This window comes from Amblyomma americanum, chromosome 11 (assembly GCF_052857255.1).
Source record: "Amblyomma americanum isolate KBUSLIRL-KWMA chromosome 11, ASM5285725v1, whole genome shotgun sequence".
Taxonomy (NCBI): Eukaryota; Metazoa; Arthropoda; class Arachnida; order Ixodida; family Ixodidae; genus Amblyomma; species Amblyomma americanum.
Window position 1 is genome coordinate 21189447 of NC_135507.1, and position 18805 is coordinate 21208251.

At 45.2% G+C, this 18805-nt stretch overlaps 1 protein-coding gene across 4 annotated transcripts in view; it reads right to left on the minus strand.

The window, feature by feature from the left end:
* Positions 1 to 1199: 1199 nt before the first annotated feature.
* LOC144110190 (mitogen-activated protein kinase kinase kinase 1-like) overlaps positions 1200 to 18805 on the minus strand; it is a 92509-nt gene continuing 74903 nt past the window's right edge. For all 4 annotated transcript variants that reach the window (XM_077643029.1, XM_077643026.1, XM_077643028.1 and 1 more), the window contains 7 exons: positions 17356 to 17728; positions 15634 to 15740; positions 14319 to 14655; positions 11947 to 12078; positions 9632 to 9774; positions 7811 to 7942; positions 1200 to 5820 (listed from right to left, as the gene is read on the minus strand). In XM_077643029.1, coding sequence (XP_077499155.1) covers positions 5647 to 5820; positions 7811 to 7942; positions 9632 to 9774; positions 11947 to 12078; positions 14319 to 14655; positions 15634 to 15740; positions 17356 to 17728 — 1398 coding nt within the window. In that variant the 3' untranslated portion in view covers positions 1200 to 5646. The remainder of the gene's footprint in view (positions 5821 to 7810; positions 7943 to 9631; positions 9775 to 11946; positions 12079 to 14318; positions 14656 to 15633; positions 15741 to 17355; positions 17729 to 18805) is intronic.

Consider the following 18805-nt stretch of genomic DNA (forward strand, 5'->3'; position numbering starts at 1 on the left):
TCAATACAAGGCCGTACTTGTCAAGGCCCCAAAACAAAGGTGAAGGTGCTTCTTCAGCTGTTGGTTTTCCACTGGGCATCAAGATGTTGTCCATGTATGCAAAAGCAAATGGCAGCCAGCAGGTGACCTCATTAAAGAATTTCTGGAATGCGTGTGCACTTTTTAAGTTGTACAGCATGGGGGCAAGCTCATGAAGATGCCAAGAGGTTGTTCTGGCAGTACCGGAAATGTTGCTCGACTTGATGAGGATTAGGGGGGCGAGTGGTCATCAATTCCATCTTCCTGTGTATTTTAGTTCCAGTGACAGCAGCACCACAGTTGTGGGTGCCACATCATTGAGAGGACAATAACTTTTGCAAGGCAGCCAGTCCCCCATGTCCTGTTTATGCAACACGCAGCACTTACAAAAAGCTCCTGGAAGGCCAAATCACGCAGAGCTGAAGCAGGTCTTCTCACTCACGGTGAAAAATTTCACCTAACAAGTCCAACAAGCCAACAAGCATAGTAGCTCTGTGTTTTGGGGCTTTGATAAGAGGACTGTTTTGTCGGAGTCTTTTCATAGTGAGGTGGGATCGATTGCGCAGTTGCCACAGTACCTGCAATCCCACAAATATTACAAAGAGTTGCATCAAGGCAGAAGTGGCTGAAAGAATTCTATGTTTCAAGGCAGTAACAGCCAGTGATGTCACAGATAATTTTCCTTTTTTTCAGAGAACCTGAAGGATAAAATTTTCAGAAAAGGGAATTTTTTAGCCGTTTCAAAAAATTTTGGGAATCAAGATTCTCACTTCTTTGAGAACTTAGTGATCTTCAAGATGCCAGTGGTTTTTTTGGTATAATTTAGGGAATTTTCTGTTACGGCATGGAATGCAACTTGTAGTGGCTGAGAAAACCACTATGGGGCCACATGAGGCAACGCACCCCCTTTGCGAAAAGAAACCGAGCAGCGGGGATTCGCTTTGAAGTCTTATAGTGGAGCCAGTACAGCGTCCCTACAAACTGAAATGTGTGAACAGGTGAGGAAAAGCGCTCTGCTTACCTCGCCCACATTTACAGATTAAGAGCTGCCGCTACACGACTAAGAAGCAACGCCCCGTTGGTCGGTTACTTTTGACAAAGGAGGTACTTCATTAACACAGAGCGTAAATTCGCACTACACTATATGCAGAATGGGAAAAAAAAATACAAATAATTAACACTTTTTAAAATGTTTTCGAATTTTAATTGGCACACACGTATCAAACACATTATGGCCCCTCATATAGTGAGAGCAGTGTAAAGTATGCAACACTGTATAAAGGCTAAAATATGTGCATGCATAGTAAAAAAAAAAGGGCATAAAGAATCAACAAATGCAATTGAGTTATATAAAAATACTGCTTCACGATCACACTTCATGGCAGACGAAGGACATAAGGCACTGTCAATGATTTTCAGGTACTAATCTCTTGGAGCGGGAGAAAAAAACAGATACAAAGAAAACCACCACTTCTTGGAAAGGAAAAAAAAATTCACCGTTTTCCACAAGTTGCCACGGCATGCTAGTTGCACCCACACAAAATAAATGCGCTTTCTGCGTTCTTTTTTTCTTCTAGGGCGACCAATATCTGTTTGTGGTCATTCGAAAAGAAATCAACCCGCATGACGAGATCAATATTAGAGGCTTTCAGCACAGCGTATACCGTCACCGCGGCGAGCAACCGCCAATGTGCATGTGCAGGTTAGTGCCGATGGGACTGCACCTGGCACTACCTGTGTATGCTGAATGGCGACAGGTGACCGCAGTAAGCGGTGAAGGTATATGCCATGCTAGAGGTCCCTTGTGTATCGCACACAAACGTGCAGTTGACGATATCAAGAATGAATAAAAATTTGACGAATCAATCCTTGACAGACAAAGCGAATCTCTTTTTCAACCTGCACTGCTGCATTTTACACACAGGCTTTATTTAGATTCTCTGATTTCCATTACCTTTTTAACTATATTTCTTAAACAATTTCCGTCTTGCCCTAACCAACTACAACAACCTGTCAAAAAGACGAGATGGAAACATCAAGTGCAGTTTGTTGTGTGCGTCAGTTACGCCAGTGCTAGTGTTTTTTTTTTCCAAAGTGGTACAAAAAAGATGTCATCACAGGGTGATTGCATTACATAACTACTACTATACGACACCAAGGTATCTAGAAATGATACTTCCAATGAATAAATGAAAGAAAAAGTGAATATGATGTGCCCAAAACAACATTACACAGGAAAAAACAGCCTTGCGCTGTCAACACTACCAATTTAAAACACACATCTTGTTACGAAGAAGAGAAACAAAATGATAACAAATAACCAAGAACAACAAACAGATTTTGCCCGATTACTATACGGGTCAGGTTACTTAAATAACTAATTGCATTAAAAGCACTGGGTGATTTATAGGGAAAAAAAGAAACGGAGAAAATGATAAATATGTGAAAAGAATACACAAGTGCTGCATCATAGAGTTGCTTTGGATAAAATTTTTTTAGCTTTATTGTGGTCCCAAGTTTAATATGGCCCCAGGAGTTTCACCCCAAACCCCCCAAAAAACACCACATGCAAAGGCACATGCACTAGCCAGCTGTTTTTTTTTAAAGAATGCTACTCTTGGACAGAGTTTACTGCAAGGTTGCAGCTTTAAACATACACTAGAGCTAAATTTTGTACGTGTCATCTGCTACGTGTCCAACTGTAGTGCATGAGACGCCATTATGTGGCGCTTGGTGCATGAGTGAATCATGGCGAGGCATATAAGCACCTAAATATAATGACCCTTCACGTGTGGCGCAATGCTTCTTTTTTTTTTTGCCAAAGGACCACTTGTGAGTAAAATAAATAAATAGATGAACAACACACAAACCGGTTGGTAGCCCATGACAAAAACTTTTGCTGGTTCCTTTGGTGATGGAAAATAAAAAGAAAATGATACAATGTGAAGAAAACAATTCAAATGACACAAAAATGTATGACACGTATGAGATGACAGCAATGTGATGACAATGGTTTTGGAACCAGTGCATGACCAGCAAAATGAGAAACATGTTCAATTACCTGAACAAGTAATGTATGTGCAACATGCCTCTTTTCTCTTTTTTTTTACACTTGTACCAACAAATGACATTTCTTCCAAGGCATTTGCACATTTGAGTCACAAACAAAACGTGATGCATGTGACATTTTTGAAGCAGTGGAAGTGACCAGCACAACATGGCAAAATTTCCTCGAAAAACAAAAAAAAACAGAAGGTTTCAACGACAGCCTCTCCAAGCTTCACCAACTACGACCTCAGTCGTTTCATTTTCTGCGCTAATAAACGAGAGCTCCATGCATTGTATATGTTAAAAAAAAAAAATTCCAACGTGCACAATCACAAGTCGTGCAACCCCTGTGACAGGTAATGACAAAAAATATATATATAAACCGCGAGAATGGCAACTTGCACGAAATGCACCAAATTCACACAAAAGTAGTGTGTGTAACCAATAATAATAGTACCATAGGCAAGATTGTACATGTAAGCTTATTCCGAAGTGCTGTCCCCATCGCACTGAGTGCGTGACAAGAGAACGGCTGCACACACATCACTACCCTGGCAAATTGCACAATCCAAGGCAGAAAAGAACCAGCAGCAAATGCTCTTTTGTGCTTGAGATACCTATATTCTGACTGGTTGAGCACAGTTTAAACTCTTGCTCAAATTTGACACAACTTGAATGCAACCGGTCAAAGAATGCGAAAACAACCAGACAGTTGTGAAGAAACGGTGCTACTGAAATGAATTTCTTGCAACCCGCTCAAAGTGGACCCTGATGCAAGAAGTTCACTGCCCCTTTGCACTTGATGATGCTTGACGTCAACGCAAATCAATTACAACACCAAAGCTAAAAGGCTTTACGCGTGGTTTTACAAGCTACAGTTGTTCCATCAACTGATGGAACGAAGAGGAGGAATGCTCCACAAATGTTTACATAACGTTACTATCTAACGAAGAAGAAGACATTGTGTGGTGGCAAGTGCATGAACCAATGAACCGAGACAAAGATGCCTTTCCCTCCCCTCCCCTCCCTCTTAATCTGTAAAATAGAGGTTTTCTTCCATTTTCCATTTCTGAACACCAGAAACAAGTGCCCGCACTGCAAAGGCCGGACAGTGCTGTCGGTGCAAGGCTACTTAGCTGCTGTTCTCAAGACCCTCAGCACATATAATATGGTTCCCAGCAGCAATAAACAAAAAATAAAGTGAAAGGTTGAAAAAAAAATTCCCATTGGTGCGCCCCAAAAGACTGAGACAGTGGCAGCAACGGCAAAAAGTGAACACTTGCAAACTAAGACGCATGACAATACACGCGACATTAAGTACACTTTTCTCTTTTTTTTTGTCTTTTTCCCCTTTTCTCTCACAAGTACATATATTTTGGCACACACTTTGATAGATAACAAGTATGTCGTAGGCAGGACTGAAAACATTTTGCAATGTTGCTGCAACGTTTTAAAAATCAGATGGTGGGGGTCAACAACGATTTCCGAAGAGAGGCTCCTTCTGAACCATGGTAAACCAGTGCACACACGTTTTGGATCTGCCTTTGCAACGTCAGCTGATTTATATTTTCTCAATTGGCAAGCTACACTCGCACAGTGAACACTGCAGTGCATTTCAAGGCGGCAAACATTTCCTTACAGTGCTGTGGCTGCGTTCAGTCCTGCCGTGCATTTTTCAAACAGCTTACACAAGGATATGCAAAGGAGAGTGGGAAGCGTTATGTTGAGGTAGAGAAGAAAAAAAAAAAAAAAGAGAGACAGACGGAGAGGGAAAATATAATAAAGCAGGGCACGCAGCTATGTTGTGTTGGGACCCTCTAGCCAATGCAACCAAAACAGAGACACAACATCCCGTTTCGTCTCTATTTTGTTTGAGGTAAAAGAAAACCCAATGCAGTAAAGAAAACCCAACCACTAACATGCTGCTGCAGTGCTTTTGCACCAACCGCAGCTAACCCCCGAGTGACAGGACACCACACGGACAAACAAAGCCAGCGGAGAGAGCAACAGCACACACAATATATGTGACCACGTTAAGGGCTCGACAGAATCGCGAGATAGACGCAAACAACAGTGCGTGGCTTGTCCCAAGGTCTTGGTGCTGGTGTTGCGAGAGACACCCGAGGTGTGTGACAGTGCACGACACAATAAACTTCACAAAGCAGTAATTTGCTAAAGTTCAGACACGTCAACTGACATATAGTTATTTGCAAAAAGCCCAAGGACCGCATTCTCAAGGTTAACAGCGGAGGTTTTGAGTGGCACTTAGTGGCCCAGGTGGCGAGCACTGTCTTCACAGTTTACCGGAAGCATCGCCACATGGCCAGGGACTTCTTCAAAAGTGAGGCAAAAAGGAAGTGAGGCAAGGGTGTGTCATTAAACGGAAATCTTTCTATCAAATGACTCACAGCGAAAGTTTAGCGAGACATACTGGACAACAAACAGTCACGGGGAAAAACAAAGTCACATCGAGTTTGCGACACTACTAAAATGCAGTCACTCGGGGGCAGCTATGGTAAGGCATGCATTGGACCTCCAAAAACAACCCATTGGTCTTGATGCTGTAGTTGCAAGGGGTCCTCACGGCTCCTGGGTGGTCGAGTGGAGGCCGGCTTCCTTGAAGGCGGGGTGGGAGAGCAGGTCGGAGGCTGGCGGACGGTCTTCGGAGCGAAGCTGGAGGCACTGCAGGGCCAAGTGCTGTGTCCTGAGGCTCAGCACCTTGGGGACCGGCGGCGGAGACTGGGCACACGAGATCTGCACAGACCCGTTCGTGACTAACTGTCAGCCTCCCTCTCTGGCTGCACGGCCCACACTACTGTACACAACTGCTGTTGAGGCCAACGGTCACGTACGGTATTAAACGAACACAAAGGACAACTCCACTTCCTATATTTCTGCGTGTAATTTGTGCACTTATTTCCTTAAACTTAAAGCTTCAAAAATGGGGTCATAAATTACATGAGGGACAAAAATGCCCTAAAAAACACTGCAAAGGTCACATTGTGCAATTATGACCTTTATGACCCTCTAGCCATATAAAAAGTTGACCCCAAATATAAGACACATGCCCCCTCCCGCCCAACTCCATGTTATGTAGTTCCCCAATGGATGGCATGATGGCTTGTGAGCAGTTCAAAGGAACAATCGTGCAACAACACAATCGTGAAGCCAGGCAACGGCGGCTCAAGGTCATTCTTCGGCCAGCACATACAGCATACGGCGCGAAGAGCTGAAATGGCTCGCTGGCTGGCGTAGTAAAGGTTTCGCCTTAAAACGTGCGGTTTTTGTTGGATCTTTTTCATAATGTGTGGCATACTTAACCCCCATGCCTAATGGCACTCATCCTGTCACCTTCAGAACAATCCTAGCATAAGCTACGCCATCCCGTTTTGGTCAACGCAATACGCAGGAAAGCCCACTTGCAGAATTTCGCATGGTGGCATGGGGCTCTCGAAGGTGTGCTGACTTGAGATGTCACTAACAGGGCAAGCGACCATCTAAAAATCTTGCCAATGCGCAGTACATTGCAATTCATGCACCACTTACATGTGCGTAACGGCAGGCATGACCATGATAGAAGGGGCCCTGTCGCTAGGTCAGAAAATAGCATGGCCGTGTAGTTTTGGCGACGGCAGCTGTCGATCGTGTAGTTACGTGAAGGCACAAATTACTCCACCAAATATGGTAATTTGTCCTCAGTGTCTTGAGCTAGCAGTAATTCAAGCAATACTCTGTCTACTTTGGTATGTGTTTATATGGTTTGAAACCATTCTATTCAAACAGCATTTTCAGTTGACCCAACCCTTTTGCCTTGCGCTTCTGTGTCCAGACGATCAGCCTTTAGTAAATAATAGCAGCTCGGCACACACTTACAGGGTGCACGATGACTCAAATATGAATAAGCCTGAAATTTGAAATGCCATGTCAAAAATCATCCAAATGCAGAGTGCCTTTGTTTGGCAATCCATCCTCTAAGCATCTTCAGACTGCAGCAGCATTTGTGCTGTGAGAATCGGAGACAAGGTAAGTTTTCTACATCGGGTGGAAAATGCGTTACACCACAGTGCAGTGTCAGTGACATTCCTAATCAAACAAGATGGTTTGACTTTGTGCACTATGACATGTGAATGTGGTACGCAATAATTTCTGTTAGGTGGTAGGCTACTGCAGACTAAGTGGTCAAAAAATACATTAGTTTCAATGGCAGCTAAGTTAGGCATATGTCATGACTGTTTAAATCATAGCTACACTACAAGCAGGTATGTAGCAGTGAGGCCCCACTCTAATTTTCAAGTTTTCACTATAGACATGTCATTGTTCCCCAATACAATGCAAGCTGCCGCGATGGCTCAGTGGTTATGGAGCTCGGCTGCTGACCCGAAAGACGCGGGTTCAATCCCAGCCGCGGCGGTCGAATTTTGAGGGAGGCGAAATTCTAGAGGCCCGTGTACTGTGCGATGTCAGAGCTCGTTAAAGATCCCCAGGTGATCGAAATTTCTGGAGTCCTCCACTACGGCATCCCTCATAGCCCGAGTCGCTTTGAGACGTTAAACCCCACAAAACAAAACCAATACAGTGTAAATTTAGCTTGTCTTAAAGCAATTAGTGCGCAATACCCTTGTCAAACCTCGGCTGAAGAGTGGCCCACTATGTTATTAAATGTGGACAAGATACTTAGGAAAGCAGACTCACTTGGATCTGCACGTACACACACGTGACAAATCCACATGCACGGAACCCTCACCCGGTATATGAGTGCCAGGTGATTTAGTACTTTGCAGTCCTCCCAAGGGTGTGCGTTGGTGGCCATCTCAATGAGGACACAGCCGACACTCCAAATGTCACAGGACCGTCCGTAATTCTCCCCTCGCAACACCTGCGAAGACAAGGGGCAAAGTGGCGTCAACCATCCCTGGATGCATTAGCTGCGTCAAGCACCCCATAAATAGACATGTGATAGATAGTGCAGTAAGAATTAGAAGGCTACCTACAAAGCAAGAGCACATTAGACAATAAAATCTGGAAATAAGATACCTGTAATGAACTTGCAAATGAGATTGAAACAAGAATAAGAGCACTAATACCTATTAAATAATCGGGGCACTGAAACTTTTGGGCAGCATTAAATGCCAATAAAACATAAAGAAAGGTACACCATCACATGGTGAGATCAATAAACAAGCAGTCGATGCATGAAGAACTTCGGAGTCAACCTGCTCAATGCTTCAGTGCTTAAACCTGGCCCCCACTTTCCATGAACCAAATTGGTGGCAAAGCAGCTGATGGGTGCTTATTGAGTAAAACCTGACTTCCACTGGTCACATTTTAAGATGCTTGAAGAGACCAGAAAATTTGCTCGTCTCATCAGAAGTGCACCTAAAAAATGATAGACGAGCCTGCTAGGTGCGTCCAAATATATGTTTCATGAAGACAGTGAATAAGATGGCCTTTCAGAGAAACCATAATTGAAAAAAACAGCATTTATTGCACTATGCATGAGGTGAGCTGAAGACAAGAGCATGAAACAAGCTCACATTATTGTATTTCCAAATGGCATAGGTCTAGATTTATTTTTTTCACCGTCTCATTTTTCTCACTGTATCTCACAGCGGCTGCTACTTAGTGTGTATTTTTATGCAATTTCACTCTTCACCCTGCTCCGAGTACTTCGACGGTGCCCAGCAGAGTAGCCATTCCTCTCTCTTATCTTGCTCCTTCTGCAGCATAGCTGTTACTAACTCCTTGAGAAGGAACAAACAACGCGTATTTCTGTGTGCCGCAGGCAATGAGCATGGCACAGATATCTGGCCATCTCTGCACTGCGATAGCACGTGCTGCAATGCTGCGTCAATTGAAAATTGCGCTCCGGAGTTTTTAATCCCAAGTCAATGAGCGAATGTACTCGTGCATACGCGCTTTTTAGTCTGCGGGAGGCATAGCATGGCATGTGATGCACGCATGACGCCGAGATCAGAGCTCTTTTCCCACGCAGGTGCAATGGTGCCCCCGCCTTTTTCTCATGAAAGTGTGCTCCCGCAAGACGGCTTCCCCACAGTTTTGCGCAAATGTGTGCAGAAGCCATCTCGTGGGAGTGTGCTTTCTTGCGTAGAAGCATTTTATATATTTTGTCTTTCCTTGACAGCGCAGCATAGACGCCCCCGTGAGTGCCTTCACGTGGGGTTTGCGATAGTTCGCGGTCACTGCAAAAGTCAGTCTTAACCAAAAGACACGCAAAACAATTCATCCCAAAAGGATTTTTTTTTACATTGAGTCCAAAGGGACACACTGTTCATGTTATCCAAGAATTCGTCTTAACGGGAGTCTACTGCAATGTCACAGTACATTGCAGTTACCCCTGACAGTCACCGAAACATTTCTTGAAAATGCTACGGCCATCGGAGCAAAACCCCAGTCAGACACCGCAGCTATGCCATATGTTGAAACACAAACATAAATTAAAACCAGTGTGCAAGTGCGAGTGCAAAAGGAAAATGCAACAGGTGTGGCAACATTACGGAGTACACGCCAAAAGGTGAAGGAGGCAGAAGGAAACACTGTGGCTCACCTCAGGAGCCATGAAGGCAATGGTGCCCAGAAGCTGACCCTGAAATTCCCCAGCCAAGGTTGACTTGCTCTGAAGGCGGCTGGCTGACCCAAAATCGGCAATCTTCAGCTGCCGTCCTGTGCTGTCCACAAGAAGGTTGGCACCTGAAAAGATGATCGTTTTTTTTTTTTTCTTTTAAGCATGCTGCATAACACAAAACAGTTCAGTATTCCTGTACTGTCTCAACCCTGCTTGACAGCGGTGATCAATTCGGCAGCTCCTCATCATGGCTGATTAAGCACATAAACAGCCGACAGGTGTTAAGCCGCTCAGCATGAGATCCCAGGTTGGCTCCTCGGTCACTGTAGCCGCACTTTCAAGGCGATGAAGTTCAAAAACCAGTCACATACCTAAGGATTTATTGGATGCTATAGAGCTTGTTTAAATAAAGCTACAGACAATAGGCTATGGCCACAGGCTATAACCTTTCACTATGCATCCACTATGACTTCCACTATGGCAATACGGCGTCAAGGGATGGCAGTATACCGTATTCACTCGGATAATTTGCGCATTTTTTTTCTCTCTAAATTAAGGCTTCAAAAAGGGGGTGCGCAAATTACGCAAATATTTTGTGAACATGTCCTAAAAAAATCTTACAAACGTCATAATGAACAATATACGCTGTATATTGCTGCCTATACGTCGACCCATCATCTTGCACCCTTGCTGGCCAAAAAAAACAATGTTGACTCCAAATATGAGACACACCCTCTCCTGCCCCACACCACGTTATGCAGTTCTCTTCACAGGACAGCATGACAGCGCATGGGCAGCTCAGCATTAAACGTGCAAGGATATACAATCACAAAGCCAGCCTTCAGAGGCAAATGAAGAAAAAAGGCGATAAAACGGTGCCCTCGTTGGCAGCCTGGCTGACTAGCGGCAAACTGAACAGCAAACAGTTCAGTAGTTTCTGATTCGGGCGCGTGCCAGAGGTTACCGGAAGTTTGCTATCGCAACTGTTCATCCAGGAAAGCGGTCGCCAGCGGGAACAAGTCCGGTAAATAGAATGCAATTTGTCCCTTCACCACTCGCGCACCTTTCACAGCCGCACACTCCGATGCGGCTGCGCCGATTTTCCCAAACCTGTCTTGCATGTACACCCATGTGCATGCTGGTGGTCCGGCACAGCAAGGAGCACAAAATAAGTGAGTACAAGTTTTTTTTTAGAAGCCCAGGTAATAAATTAAGTGTGCACTAATTATGCGAGTAAATACAGTAATAAAAGAAAGATGTTGGCCAGCTTTTTTTATATTGTACAAAGCAACTTAAAAAAAAAGGTTGAATGATGGACGAACATTCTTACATTTCACACCTTCAGTGTCCGTATATAAAACAACAGCAGCCGGCCTGAAGATAGACTATGGCAATGGGTGGCAACGCCCACACTCACAAGTTTTCGTAACTATAACTATTCACTGCTCTGCACACAATGCCAGCTTTCACAGAATTAAGTGAACCTGTTTTGACTGCACTACTCATTTTCAAAGCCTGATAACTTGGACTGTGGAGAAAAACTGGCAATGTTCATCGAGAAAATTGCTGAGCAATTCTACGCAGCCAGCAGTCCAACACTACATAAGGCCACCATAACTTCCACGATTGTTGATTAGTCTAGCTTAGTACTCTTGGGGGCAGACAGCGGACTGTGTCTCATGGGTACAAAAGTGGCAAGAGCGAATGAGATCATTAATCCTATGCAGCACTGTACCCCAATTATAAGCTAATAGTAAAAACTTAAAACTCATTTCTTTGTATATTTCAACAAAAAAAAGGGAGGGTTACCAATAAATGATAGGCGTCGTCATTGTCTCATTTTTTGGTGGACACCTTAACCAGGCTGTGAGTGAAGGGAGGAAGCTAGGAGTGAAAGAAAAAAGAGAAAGAAGTGCCATAGTGGAGGGTTCCTGAATAATTCCGATCACCCGGGGATCTGTAATGGGCAGTGACAGCATACAGCACAAGACTGCCTTTAACTAAGTTTCACATCTATCCAGAAGTGGCCGCCAAGACCTGGTTCCAACAAGGGTAGTGCAGCTCAGCAGCAAAGCGCCCTAACCACTGAGCCACTGCAGTGTGGTGTTCAATTAAAAAGTGCAGAATCCTAGAGATGCTAATAGCCTATCCATCGATCAACTGGTCGATGAAGCAAACTGTATTTACACACACCTTCGCAAAATGTGAGCACAAATATGTGGACCAAAAAGCTGTCCCAAAAACAAGAAATGTCCAGCCCATTCCATTTCTGGCAAAAATGAGAAGAGAGCTCCCACCTTTGAGATCCCTGTGCAGAATGTGATTCTCATGCAGGTACGCCAGGCCACTGAGTGCCTGGTACGTGTAGCGCAGGATCATGGCCTCTGGGAATGGCCCATACCGGTCCAGCATGGAAGCCACTGAGCCACCTGGACATTCGAGACGGAACCAGTTAGTAGGCCAAGGAGCAAACACGCCCAGTTACTATTTGACATGCGCAACTCTTTTAATGGCATTTGCATTGACTCTGTTGCAAAACAAAGGCTGTATGAAACCTCAACAATTGTTCCGAAAATAGTTCCAAATCAAGACTGCGCAAATGTCAAATTTTCAGTTGCCAATTAAGTTCAACATTCTAGAATAGTTTCATATATGAGTATAGGTAGTCTAAATTGTGAACAAATGCTCTTCACAAAAGAGCCGTGAAGAGAAATGGAGTTACTACTGTAAATCAATTTCATTTCATTTATCATCAGTATAATTTATCACACACAGGAGGCCTGCCAAGCATTATGAAACAAATGGATATCATGCAGTAGTAAAATTCAGGAACTGTTTTGAAGACTTACACAGTAGCATGGGTGCAATTCTCTGAACATAACTGCATTCAACGACAAATCAAATTCGGTAGAATCTCGCTGATACGAATCCCATGCGGTCGCAAAAACAAAAACAAACAAAATCTATGTGCAGAGGAATTGCAAATGCAATCATGCAGATTTGTTTATGGGTGATGGTCAAGTCGTTTTCCAATAGGTTAAACGAAAAGACACCAACAAATGCATGTAAGGGTTGCACCCTTGTATGGTCCACACTTTTTCTGAAGGAAATACTAAAAACAAAAAAGACCCCTGTAAAGGTCGCACCCGAACTTTCTGTGACGCAGATGAGAATAGCCTTCAAAATGGACGCGCCGTGGCCTCCGCAATCAGCTCCGGCTGCCAGCAACGGTGCACTTGATCGTGGAGGCCGTGCACGCGCGCAGGAGCTTCCAGGCACCGCCCATGGATGGCGCCTGGGGCTGCGGCTCATCATCACCATCGTCAACTTTTTCCTTCGCCACGAACTCCCGCTATCTATATCGGCATCAGTATCACCGACTCCAGCTTTTAGTGGCTGTCAAAGGCACGGGAGTTGCAGTAGCACAGTTGTGGCTTTCATGAGCTGCCGCTCTCTCATGAGTGCACTCTCAAACACAGCAAATGTGCGACGGGCACGAAATTCGACGTGGCCGAGAAGCGTATCCAACGATGGTGCAACCAAAGGGATGCCATGAGGAACACAAGCTGCCAAAGGCACGCTTTCCGAGGCAAGTTGCACAAATTTCCCACACTGGATGAAGAGCTGCTCTGCTATGTGATGGAAGTGTGGAACAGCTCCGCGTCGACAGCGGAAATGCTGCGCCACTTGTGGTGGGATGAGCGTGCACCGGAGCACAGCACCAGCTCTGAGCCGGAAGACTCCGTGAGAGACACCTGAACGTAGAATAAATGCCGCTCATTCCCTGATTGGCGTGTTTTTAATTGAAAAAATTTTTCCGCACATCAGGAAAAAAAAAAACTCACAGGATGGTTACGACTATGTAACAAGAGATTCGGCGATAGCTATGTAAGAATTTAGTTTTGGAAGGCGACTGTTTTAAACAGAGCCACCAGAAGGCTCATGTGACCCAGGTGGACCGTGACACAAGGTGACATCAGACGACGAGACACAAACAGGCGCACACCGTTAATAAAGGCCTTAACACATCCTACGTGGTGTCATGTGGGACGATAGCCATACTCTGGCTGCCATGGTAACCATAGATGGTAACCATGGTAACGTAACCACCGGTTACGCCGACGACGCCGGACGACTACAACGTGGAAGTCTAGGACGGGCGCCTAACAGCTATCGCTGTAAATGTGCAGCCCTTGCACACGTTTATATGGTAATTGAATTTTTTTTCTCAAGTTTCAGTTCCAAAAGCCAATGGCTGTGACGCCACAGACAATACAAGGCCACGTGAGGCATGCAAAAACTGTGATATATTTGCTGCTTGCACAATTTTCGTCATTCCAAATCTTGGGCAGGCTTGTGTAAGAGTTGATGAGAATTAAAATGAAGAAAGCAGCGGCATCACTGCAGTTTTCGTATGCTTCACATAACCTGAGCACACAGCCATCTTTTACGTCACAGCCATCGTTTGGCTGTTGAATCCGAAACAGCATTACAAAAAAAAAATTCAATTATAAATTATTTGCCCCTTGTTGGTGCAATCCACATGGCTACTGTACTTTCTAATGTGCTGTACATCATTATAAACAGAGAAAACACAAATAAAATTTGCTGTCTCTACTTAAAAAATCAGGTGGGCAAAAGCAAGTGACCCGAGGGAAGTGGTGCTCACCGGCCATCCACTCGAGAAAGACGTTATAGTGGTCCTGGTGCTTGGTGGCTCCCAGCAAGGGCAACACATGCGGGTGGTCGAGACGCGCCATCATCTGTATCTCATCCCAGACGCCACCCATGATCTCGGCCGTCTCCTTGTCATCGTGGTGGCACGAGCGGCAGAAGGGCAGCTGCTTGACCGCCATCAAGGTGCCCGTGTTGCGGTCCACAGCCTGGTAGCATGAGCTGAACGCCCCAGAACCCAGCAGGGGGCCCCGCAGCCAGTGCTGGCCCTCCACGTAGCTCGTGCTGCAGCCCTTCCTAGCGTCCTCTCCAAACGAGATGGGCAGTCCCGGCTGAAAACAATTGAAGTTTCCACCATTATTTTACAAATAAATCTTTTTTTTTACATTAACATCTTTATTTTTTGATGACCACTGAAACAGCAAAGTTCTCGCACTTAACAGTGACACAACACAGAGCTCCACCAACACTCTTTGTTTCCAAGCCAGCAGCTGCTGCTCTCATTCCGCTAGTCCAGGTGTTCACAACCTTTTTAGCTTCGGGGAACAACACTGGCTTCCAAAATGTACTGAGGAACACCTCTTGGCTTCCAACCCTTCTAGCCCAAAATGCAGGCAAAAAAGGAGCATGCAGACGCGGCACCTCGAGGAATGTCCAGATTCAATTAACAAGAACTGACTGTACAATACAAGTCTGTAATGACCAATTACAGTGTGAAGTCCCACTGTAAAGTGGCTAAAAGAAATGCGTGCGCTGAGGCATGCACGAATTTAGGTGCTAGGGGAACCCCAAAAAGCACTCCAAAAACCTTGGGCTTCTACGGAACTCAGTTTGTGAACCCTTGCACTGCCGTTCTGCCCCATGCATCCTTCTCCATGCCATTCTATACCTGGAGCTGTACTTCTTGCAACTGCAAGGTACACTAGCGCCATCATGTGGTGCTGCCTGCAACTAGGTCTGTTGTAGCAGACATTGTCACCGTGACATACTCCTAATAACTTTCCTGGCTATTATCCGCTATGTAGGGCCCTTAGTGTATAGCCGGTAAGGTATGCTAATGCTTCAGTTTTTTTAATCTTCCGCAAGAGGCACTTTTTTTTCATCTCTCTACATAAGCTATCGGCACAGTGCAATCCTATTGCACATAGTGCCTTCGTCCCAAGGAAGCTGCACTTTAAAACAGCGCTTATCTTGCAATTCCGGTTCACCAATTGTTGATTTCCTTGCTAATTGTCATAGCAGTATCCCGCATCAGACAACCCAAAATCATTTCCTTGCAAAACGGGAAAGAGACAAATGAGTAATCTTACCACAGACTTGAATATGATGAATTCATTGTCCTGAGCATCCTCGGAGCTCGCCTTCTCCAGGTGAGCTGCCTTGTTTCCACAGCCTTTTGTGGGCATTGTGGGCAGTCCTGCAGGGAAAGAAAAAAGCAAGGCGTCAATCATACGCAGCCATTCTGAGTGAAAAAGGCACAGTCAAAGGCTAGCCCCGCAATTGCTGCCTTCGAGGCTATGAAGTCAAGACACAGTGCTCTTGCACTGCTTTGTTTCAAGCAAGAAATGCCAAGCAAACTCCTTTGGTGCACTCCACTGCTCTTCCACATGGCTAAGTAGATGGTAATATGGAGAGCAGTTCCTTGAGTCCTGTTCCGCCTAGAAGGATAGCTGAAGGACAGCTTGTGGAAGTCCCACAATTTGTCAACACAACTGCAGGCACTACAAGGTCTATCAACTGGTTGCGATAAAAGCGACCAAACACGTGCCATAACCTATTGCAAGCGACATCAACTGTAAAAGTGCGATTGGAAGGAGCCTAGGAATGGAAGTGACGCTGAAAACTATTCTGTAGTTAAAAAAAAAAAACGAAAGCAAAGTAGTATTATCATGTGTATAAACAAATTTGATTCAGTTTTCACTCCGTTAAAAAAAAAATAAAATGGATGTGTGAAATTTGTTTCTAATACTAATATTGTAGCTTGTTTCTATTGCCATCTTTTGGTCTTGTACACCCGGCAGGCCTCTCAGCATACGAACAGAGCCTGTATGAAACAAGGTCCATGGGGGAAAACTTTTTACATGCAAGGAGGCAGCAGGGGTGATTTAGTGTCGCTGATTTGTTGTTGTGTTGCTTTTCTGCAAACACATTCATCGCATTTTCACATTCCATTCCACTGTCGTGGTTCAGCTCGTAGTGACAACAAGGCGAAGGCAGCGAGCGCACACTGAGAATTGTGCCTTCTTGAACAGTCCAACGATGCTCCGTCAGTGGCTTAGCATGGAGGGACATTGCGACAAGTGGCGGTGTGTACTGTTGATGCACACCTCGGCGCTCTACGGGAATTTCACTAATAGTTGATCCACCTTGGGCACTATCTGTACAGTCAAGGTTGTTATTAAAAAATTCATTTGCGGTGCAGAAAAAATGTTACTTTCCATACTAATGCTGCTCATTGCTGAAAAAAAAAAAAAAGAAAAGAAAACCTTTGACAGCACTCCAAATGTTGGCAATTCCATATAAAAATTAGGGCATGGCTGTTCGTTTAGGCAGCAAGGCAGACTGCTCGCTGTGCCAGACAGAGCATACAGTATGTACAGTGGAATCTCAGTGATACGAATCTCACAGGGTTGCGAAAAAAATTTGTATGCAGAAGAGTGCAAAATGCTTTCACAAAGACCTGTTTACAGATGACAGGATTTATTCACGGCTAAGTACCACAGCTAGCTACTTGCGGTGAGTACAGTGCGACAGGTGATTGAGACATCGGTGATGTGTGGGCGGCACTTACAAGGGTGCGGTCACAGCTCGCGTGTTCGTATCATCCATAGCGGCGTGGGAAAGAGTTCGGACTATCCGAAATTCCACACACTGTACACAATGCACTCTGCCCGGGAAACCTTAACGAATTCATATCAGCCGTGTTCATATCATCGAGATTCTACTGTATTGGTTTCATGGCTTGCTCTCTGCCCTATTAAAAATTCTACAAAACAAAACGAGCAAATCGCACAAGAATAGTGCTTCCTCACCTCGGCTGTCGACTGCCCCCTTCTTAGATGAGGCCCGAACTGCTGGTAGAGCGGCAATCTCTCGGCTGAAGGACACGGGTGAGGTGACTGCGCTGCCGGGTGTTGTCTGTGCTGAAGACTGGCCCTGGCCCAGGGCCGTCAGTGAACAGGTGAGTCGGCGGAGGGGAAGGAAGTTGGGCCTGCCTCGCAAAGGAGGCTGGGGTGGCACTGGGGATGATGCCTCTGTTGCCGTGGCAACAACCTTGTTCTCGGACGACGAGGCCGCCGAAGACCAGGATGACCGGCCCGACGAGTGCTGGCTGTTGGCAAGCTTCTGCTCCACTGCGGGCGCGGCACACTTTCCTTTTGGCAAGGAACCGCTGATGGACTTTTTCTGCACAAGAGACGCAATAGAATGGTTTGGTTTCCGGTTTAAGGGGGTTTAACGTCCTAAAGCTACTCAGGCTGTGAGGGATGCCGTAGTGAAGGGTTCGGGAAATTTCGACCACTTGGGGTTCTTTAACGTGCACTTACATTGCACAGTACATGGGCCTTTAGAATTTCGCCTCCACTGAAATTAGACCACCGTGGCCGGGATCAAACCCGCGTCTTTCGGGTCAGCAGCCGAGCGCCATAACCACTGAGCCACCGGTGGCGGCTGCGCAATAGAATGGGCCATGCAATTTCATCGTGAAGGTGGTCTGATATAAGCAAGTAACAAACACACAGCACCTACTGAGGTTTACAGTGCAGCATGAGGAACTTAAGACTTTACTGATATTTCAAGATAAGCAAGTTTGAATCAACAGTTTAATTTAGTTAACTGCAACAGTTCTCGCTGGCTTAAATTACTCCAATACCAGGTTTCCTTGCACATCTCTGGTGGAAAAGAGCAAAACCAGTTATTGTACTTAAGAGAAGAAAAAGGCAACACCTGTAATTTTCGTACTTCCTTGTTAAAAAATTCATCTTCACATGATCCTGTTACTAAGTGGCAAACTTTACATCCATTAGTAAAGCAGTGAGATGCACGCGACACCAACGAGCGCAGTGAAGTCTTAGAAGCGTTAATGCATGCAGTCTCCCATGCAGCAGCGGCCTCAGGCATCGCAATGCTACCGCAGCTTCATGCTTCATGGAGCCCAGTCCTGCACACATTCTTCCTTCTTTCTTTGCCCAACTCCACTCAACTCTTTTAGTGCCTTCTCTCTCTCAACAATCTCCTTTCCACATTCACTGCACCTCATCCTCTGCCTACTGGCATGTCTAGCCACTTGAGAATCTGGTGGTGAAGGTCGCCGTAACTAACCTGAAGGGAACCTTGAAAAAAAATTCGCATTATATTCATACCTTGGTCCCAGATATGAGATGACTTTTGAAACCAATGAAAGAACTCGCATTCTATCTGTGTGTATATGGTATGCACAAAAGATGCCTGCATATGGTCATAACACAGTCGCAGCAGTGCCGT